Source organism: Budorcas taxicolor, chromosome 7 (assembly GCF_023091745.1).
Source record: "Budorcas taxicolor isolate Tak-1 chromosome 7, Takin1.1, whole genome shotgun sequence".
Lineage (NCBI taxonomy): Eukaryota > Metazoa > Chordata > Mammalia > Artiodactyla > Bovidae > Budorcas > Budorcas taxicolor.
The window spans coordinates 59,004,675-59,013,291 of record NC_068916.1 but is presented as its reverse complement, the minus strand read 5'-3'; the positions used below and the strand labels follow the sequence as shown (position 1 = coordinate 59,013,291).

General features: G+C 36.0%; 1 protein-coding gene across 1 annotated transcript; it reads right to left on the bottom strand.

The window, feature by feature from the left end:
- Positions 1-1,215: 1,215 nt before the first annotated feature.
- On the bottom strand, positions 1,216-8,382 carry LOC128051776 (double-headed protease inhibitor, submandibular gland-like). The gene is made up of 5 exons (XM_052644419.1): positions 8,335-8,382; positions 7,684-7,805; positions 2,283-2,325; positions 1,710-1,822; positions 1,216-1,273 (listed from the first exon to the last, which is right to left on the bottom strand). The coding sequence occupies exons 1-5, from the start codon at positions 8,380-8,382 to the stop codon at positions 1,216-1,218; spliced, it is 384 nt and encodes a 127-aa protein (XP_052500379.1).
- Between the last annotated feature and the right edge of the window lie 235 nt (positions 8,383-8,617).

The window sequence follows — 8,617 nt, the reverse complement described above, 5'->3', positions numbered from 1 at the left end:
ACTGTAAGCTAATATAAATATTCTGAGCACATTTAAGGTAGGTGAGGCTGGTAGGTAAGGTGTATTTTCAATGTATGACATTTCCAATTTATGATGGGTTTATCAGTATGTGACCCCATCCTAAGTGGAGGGAGATCTGTATTTTGTTATGGCATCTTGGGCATAATATACAAGCTTATTGTGTGATTAAGACTGTCCCCCACCCCTTCAGTTCTTACTGGAATTTTATTCTGAAGTATACCATTTTTATCTTTAGTAATCAGCTCTTTACAAAGTCTGTCTCTTTGACTAGCCTACAAATTCTTTAATGCCATGCATGCTTCTCTTTGCCTCGTTGTATTCCCTCTCCCCACAAAACGCATTGCTTGACCTCTAGTGACCTTTCTACATGTGTTGTTAGAAAAGTCACACAAATATTTACAGCATAGCTGGCAAGTGTTTAACCACTCCTTGCTAAAAATACATTGTGCTTTGGAAACATGAACTTATAGGGCATCACTGTGTGCTTATTTGCAGACTTGCTATTATAAAATTCTTTACCAAGTTAAATATTTATCTCTGCACACTGTATTCAGCTGAGTACTCTGTGGAGACACAGCCGTGAGAAAGTTCTCATATCTCCACTTCCTGAGAGTCCAGCACATAGCCTCAAATTTCTCAGGCTTTGTTAGTGATTTCACCATTTAGAGTATATAGAATCTCTTCCCTAACATAACCTTCCTTTGCAGATGCCCACATGTGACTGAGTTCTGTTTAGATGGTGATACCTAAAGTATTATGTTATTCCTAGCCTGTTCTGATTCTTTCATAGTGTTAAGGATTCTCACTCTATCTTTCTCCAAATCTGGATTTTCCACTTTTCATTAGTGTAGCTAAAGCTAATGTAATAGTAATGGTCAGATACACACTTTGATCCATGTTTACTTTAAAAAATATATTTTTTTAATGGGATGCTGAGAGCAGATTCTTTTTTCACCATTGTGTGTATAATCTTTTCTAGCTTCCACCTTGAATAGAAATACAGGAAATATTTCTGTATGGCTTATAGTTTAGGGAAAGGACCATAGGTATGAAAAGAACTACATCCACAGAGATAAGCCTGACAATTTTTCTGCTGAGAATCTTTTATTGAAGAATCAAGTTCCATATACTTGTCCCCATGGCCATCCTAGAGAAACTGGTTCACTGCCAAAGGAAACTTGGTGCCATCGAACATCAGGGAGACTCAGAGCATGGTCCATATTTTACAAAATAAAGTGTGCCACGGCTCATCCTACAAGAAAAATAATACATTTAAAAGGGGGGCTCTGGAAATCTTAAGTTGAAAGTTACATCATCTTAGATCAAGCCAGCCTGATGAATACATAACATGAATGCTGAACAATTAATTACCAAGCTTCAGCATGGCGGAAAAAGGGAATTCAGTGTACCAGTAAAAGCCAGTGTTAGGAGCCAAAAATTCTGTAAGTCTCTCTTTTATCTGCCACTGAATAATATTATGATGATGATCAAGTGTCTCTTTCCCTAACTTCAATTCTTATTCTTAAGCATTTTCTTTCTCTCTCATTTTCTCTCTTTTTCCTTCTTTTTGTAAAATATCATGATTTTCAGTCAGCTATCTCTTAGGCTTCATAGCAGCAGCTGGCTTATGTACCTAAGATGGTTTCTGGTTCTGTGTGTACAAATAAAATACTGAATTAAGCACTTACACAACAGCGTTGCAAAATGAACATCTGTTGCCATATACTCTCCCATCAGATCCACAGTGAGGTATGTACTCCATGGTGCATATTTCTGAATATGTGGTGCACTCAACCTCCCTCTGTTCAAAAAAAAAAAAAACAAACAAACATTAAATCATAGAAAAGAAACTCTTTTAAAGCCTTGAGAGGATCATTAGTTCAGAATCCCACTTGCAGAAATATGTATTTTCTGCAGTTTACATAGCCTGACCCAACATTGGAGAGAATACCATCACAGCAAGAGATTGCTCAGCCCAAGTTCAAGGCTGCCCTCTCTCTCATTCCCCAGTGTAGCTAATGAACAGAGTCCATCCTGTGGATTATGAATAAAGGAGTATAAATAAAGTTTCTGGAGTCTTCTGGGTCAAGAAATTATATTTCAGATTTTCTGTTTAGGCTGGCCAGGTGTGTTACCTGTGACTACTCATAGTCATAGATAATTTGTAGAATAAATATCTTAAAACAGTTGTTCTTGATGAAAGGGAGGAATTGTTGAAACATTTTATATTAAGGATATGTAAAATTTTTGTGTATACTTACGCATTCATTATCATGAAGTTTCCTGAGCTGAGATCCTTTATCTCTGAAAAAGAAGATTTTACTGAATGTGTAATTCAGTAATTTGATATTTCTTAATCTACAGAGTAAAACATGATCATATGTCATTCTCTGTTGTCTGACCTGAACTAAGTTCTGGTTAATATTCTTCCCAAGTTAGTTAATATTTGTCATTAACATCTTTGATAAATGATCATTTTGCGAACAAATTAAAATATAAAAAAATAAGATCAACATTAAAAGGAGAGTAGATTGAGCATTTTTAAAATAGTCCATGATCTTTTTAATGTGTTGTTGGATTCTGATTGCTAGAATTTTGTTGAGGATTTTTGCATCTATGTTCATCAGTGATATTGGCCTGTAGTTTTCTTTTTTTGTGACATCTTTGTCAGGTTTTGGTATTAGAGTGATGGTGGCCTCATAGAATGAGTTTGGAAGTTTACCTTCCTCTGCAATTTTCTGGAAGAGTTTGAGTAGGATAGGTGTTAGCTCTTCTCGAAATTTTTGGTAGAATTCAGCTGTGAAGCCGTCTGGACCTGGGCTCTTGTTTCCTGGAAGATTTCTGATTACAGTTTCAATTTCCGTGCTTGTGATGGGTCTGTTAAGATTTTCTATTTCTTCCTGGTTCAGTTTTGGAAAATTGTACTTTTCTAAGAATTTGTCCATTTCTTCCATGTTGTCCATTTTATTGGCATACAACTGCTGATAGTAGTCTCTTATGATCCTTTGTATTTCTGTGTTGTCTGTTGTGATCTCTCCATTTTCATTTCTAATTTTATTGATTTGATTTTTCTCTCTTTGCTTCTTGATGAGTCTGGCTAATGGTTTGTCAATTTTATTTATCCTTTCAAAGAACCAGCTTTTGGCTTTGTTGATTTTTGCTATGGTCTCTTTTGTTTCTTTTGCATTTATTTCTGCCCTAATTTTTAAGATTTCTTTCCTTCTACTAACTCTGGGGTTCTCCAATTCTTCCTTTTCTAGTTGCTTTAGTTGTAGAGTTAGGTTATTTATTTGACTTTTTTCTTGTTTCTTGAGGTATGCCTGTATTGCTATGAACTTTCCTCTTAGCACTGCTTTTATAGTGTCCCACAGGTTTTGGGTTGTTATGTTTTCATTTTCATTAGTTTCTATGCATATTTTGATTTCTTTTTTGATTTCTTCTATGATTTGTTGGTTATTCAGAAGTGTGTTGTTCAACCTCCATATGTTGGAATTTTTAGTAGTTTTTCTCCTGTAATTGAGATCTAATCTTAATGCATTATGGTCAGAAAAGATGCTTGGAATGATTTCGATTTTTTTGAATTTATCAAGTTTAGATTTATGGCCCAGGATGTGATCTATCCTGGAGAAGGTTCCATGAGCACTTGAGAAAAAGGTGAAATTCATTGTTTTGGGGTGAAATGCCCTATAGATATCAATTAGGTCTAATTGATCTAATGTATCATTTAAAGTTTGCGTTTCTTTGTTAATTTTCTGTTTAGTTGATCTGTCCATAGGTGTGAGTGGGGTATTAAAGTCTCCCACTATTATTGTGTTATTGTTGATTTCCCCTTTCATACTTGTTAGCATTTGTCTTACATATTGCGGTGCTCCTATGTTGGGTGCATATATATTTATAATTGTTATATCTTCTAGCAATCAGAATCCAACAACACATTAAAAAGATCATACACCATGACCAGGTGGGCTTTATCCCAGGGATGCAAGGATTCTTCAATATCCGCAAATCAATCAATGTAATTCACCACATTAACAAACTGAAAAATAAAAACCATATGATTATCTCAATAGATGCAGAGAAGGCCTTTGACAAAATTCAACATCCATTTATGATTAAAACTCTCCAGAAAGCAGGAATAGAAGGAACATACCTCAACATAATAAAAGCTATATATGACAAACCCACAGCAAACATTATCCTCAATGGTGAAAAATTGAAAGCATTTCCCCTAAAGTCAGGAACAAGGCAAGGGTGTCCACTTTCACCGCTACTATTCAACATAGTTCTGGAAGTTTTGGCCACAGCAATCAGAGCAGAAAAAGAAATAAAAGGAATCCAAATTGGAAAAGAAGAAGTAAAACTCTCACTGTTTGCAGATGACATGATCCTCTACATAGAAAACCCTAAAGACTCCACCAGAAAATTACTAGAGCTCATCAATGAATATAGTAAAGTTGCAGGATATAAAATCAACACACAGAAATCCCTTGCATTCCTATACACCAATAATGAGAAAGTAGAAAAAGCAATTAAGGAAACAATTCCATTCACCATTGCAACGAAAAGAATAAAATACTTAGGAATATATCTACCCAAAGAAACTAAAGACCTATATACAGAAAACTATAAAACACTGATGAAAGAAATCAAAGAGGACACTAATAGATGGAGAAATATACCATGTTCATGGATCGGAAGAATCAATATAGTGAAAATGAGTATACTACCCAAAGCAATTTACAAATTCAATGCAATCCCTATCAAGCTACCAGCCATATTTTTCACAGAACTAGAACAAATAATTTCAAGATTTGTATGGAAATACAAAAAACCTCGAATTGCCAAAGCAATCTTGAGAAAGAAGAATGGAACTGGAGGAATCAACTTGCCTGACTTCAGGCTCTACTACAAAGCCACAGTCATCAAAACAGTATGGTACTGGCACAAAGACAGACATATAGATCAATGGAACAAAATAGAAAGCCCAGAGATAAATCCACACACATATGGACACCTTATCTTTGACAAAGGAGGCAAGAATATACAATGGAGTAAAGACAATCTCTTTAACAAGTGGTGCTGGGAAAACTGGTCAACCACTTGTAAAAGAATGAAACTAGATCACTTTCTAACACCACACACAAAAATAAACTCAAAATGGATTAAAGATCTAAATGTAAGACCAGAAACTATAAAACTCCTAGAGGAGAACATAGGCAAAACACTCTCAGACATAAATCACAGCAGGATCCTCTATGATCCACCCCCCAGAATTCTGGAAATAAAAGCAAAAATAAACAAATGGGATCTGATTAAAATTAAAAGCTTCTGCACAACAAAGGAAAATATCAGCAAGGTGAAAAGACAGCCTTCTGAATGGGAGAAAATAATAGCAAATGAAGCAACTGACAAACAACTAATCTCAAAAATATACAAGCAACTTATGCAGCTCAATTCCAGAAAAATAAATGACCCAATCAAAAAATGGGCCAAAGAACTAAATAGACACATCTCCAAAGAAGACATACGGATGGCTAACAAACACATGAAAAGATGCTCAACATCACTCATTATCAGAGAAATGCAAATCAAAACCACAATGAGGTACCACTTCACACCAGTCAGAATGGCTGCGATCCAAAAATCTGCAAGCAATAAATGCTGGAGAGGGTGTGGAGAAAAGGGAACCCTCCTACACTGTTGGTGGGAATGCAAACTAGTACAGCCACTATGGAGAACAGTGTGGAGATTCCTTAAAAAATTGCAAATAGAACTCCCTTATGACCCAGCAATCCCACTGCTGGGCATACACACCGAGGAAACCAGAATTGAAAGAGACACATGTACCCCAATGTTCATCGCAGCACTGTTTATAATAGCCAGGACATGGAAACAACCTAGATGTCCATCAGCAGATGAATGGATAAGAAAGCTGTGGTACATATACACAATGGAGTATTACTCAGCCGTTAAAAAGAATTCATTTGAATCAGTTCTGATGAGATGGACGAAACTGGAGCCGATTATACAGAGTGAAGTAAGCCAGAAAGAAAAACACCAATACAGTATACTAACACATATATACGGAATTTAGAAAGATGGCAATGACGACCCTGTATGCAAGACAGGAAAAAGACGCAGCTGTCTATAACGGACTTTTGGACTCAGAGGGAGAGGGAGAGGGTGGGATGATATGGGAGAATGGCATTCTATCATGTATACTATCATGTAAGAATTGAATCGCTAGTCTATGTCTGACGCAGGATACAGCATGCTTGGGGCTGGTGCATGGGGATGACCCACAGAGATGTTATGGGGAGGGAGGTGGGAGGGGGGTTCATGTTTGGGAACACATGTAAGAATTAAAGATTTTAAAATTAAAAAAAATAAAAAATAAAAATAAAAATAAAATAAAATAAAATAAAATAAAATAAAATAGTCCATGAATACTCAGATGGAAATCAAAGGTATAATAAAGTATGTGGATATTTTTGCAGTTTTAAAATAGTCACATATCCATATCTGGCACTTACAGTATGTGTAATTTTGTTATAGTCACTTCTCCTTTCTAAGTATTAGATCTCCTCCTTCTAAAAAGACATGAGATAATATAATCAATCCCATCTCAGTGTTTAGTCTCTGGCATTGCATATTCTGAGGGGTTTTATTTGAATAACACTTGCTATTATATTTGACTAACACTTGCTATTATATTTGACTATGAAATTTCAGAAAGGCTAGAAAAGAAAGAGGAAAATGATTAAAAGGAAGAAGAGCTCATTTCTGAGTATTCACTGCGTCAGCTGCTTAGGTAAGATTTGACGTGTTTTCTCACAATGAATCCTAAACACTAGTATAACTTCTGCTTTACTGAATACAGAAGTACATAGCAGAATGGGTATTTATTTGCCCAATGTCACAGATCTACTAAGTGAAGCCTGGATTCTAATCCAGATGTCTGACACAAAAGTCCATGATTTTAACTGCTAGTCGGAAAGCAGTGAGTTCAAGTTGTTGGAGTGACTGGTAATAATCATTATTATAAAGACTCCTAGAAGCTGAGATGTTTATAGTGAGAACTTAATATTTAATGTGTGGGCGTGGTGGTGGTGAGGATTCCAACTAACTTCAACTATCCGTTTGTATTTCCATCCTCTTCCCTAGACTTTCCCAGACAATCAGAGAAGCAACATGATTTTCCTTTGGGGTGTAAAGGGTAGATCAAAGTGTTACAACTGTGTCCATGGCTTACAGCCCAAGTAGCAACAGCTCTCTTCTGAGTTTCCATTAGCTGATAAGAAAGATGTAACACAGGAGATTCATGAAAGTTTGACCAAGAATAGGTTTCCTGCCTGAGACCCAGTTTCCTTAAATGTAATATGGGAATAAAAATGTAACAGCTAATGCCTGAGGGATACCGTGTAATATAGTATACATGAGAATTTGGCCAGATAGCAAAGAAATATACATAATATATATCCCTAATATAACTAGTTTTTGTTTTTTTTAAAAACAAAGCAATGTCCACAGAGTAGTAGAGGAACATGACAAAAGGTAAGATGTCAAACCATGTTTTCAAAAGCTGAGTAGATTTTGGCCAATGTGACTTTTGTGATTGTAAAGCAAAACAAAACTGGGCTCCAAATTGAGTATAATACTTACCTATTTAGGAAACAGAACATACATTCATTACTGTAAGTTTTCTGATCTATGCCACATATTGGTCTCCATTCCTTTGTGCACGCAATCCCGGCACCGTTTAAGTTGTATTTGGTGCAGTTCACCTGTAATTGGAACAAAATAATACTCTGCATTCTGTTCCTTCAATTCTGTTATCATTCTTATATCTAGATGGTGAAGAGTGAGAAGAGAGTAGGAAGATTCCCTCCTCAGCTTTTCAGCAAACATGTCTAGAATGCCTTTTGTGGACCCCGTGCTGTGCTGCAAAAATAAATCAGACCTAGAACAGTCTTTAAATGAGAATTAGCAGTTTAAGCAGGAAATATTAGTCTCTCTCTCTCTCTCTCTTTTTTTCTCTAGGGTTATCATGAGAGTCCAGTTGAATAATGAATGTGAAAAATACTGAGAAAAGTTTAAAATACTACCTAAAAGTAAGAGCTTCCTTTATCTCCTATTCTCCTTTTGCACAGAGATTCATTTAAAGAAACACCATTAGAAAAGTAGAGTAGAAACAGTGTTTACCTCCCACGGAATTATTTCAGCCCACTGTGAGTCAATTCAGATACCTTCACTACTCATTTACACTTCGCCCTGATTTCATTTTTACAAAGAGCATGCCAAAAAGGTACTCACCTCTATCCCTATTTCTTGATCACCAGAAGAGACTACAACGAGATGCATTTGGAGAGAAGGAATTAGAGAAATAGTAAATTCTACAGTTAGAAATGCAAAGCTGAATTCATTGTTCACAGTAACTAAAATCCATTTCCCAACATCCCTTGCCCAGACCAGACCGAAAAGAGCTCACTTCTTTAGTCAGGCCAGCTAAGGGTCAAGTCAGAGAAATATGATCCTAACCCCCTGCCCCCACCAAAAAAAAAAAAAAAAGTGAGGTTGGGGGTGGGAATCTCTGATC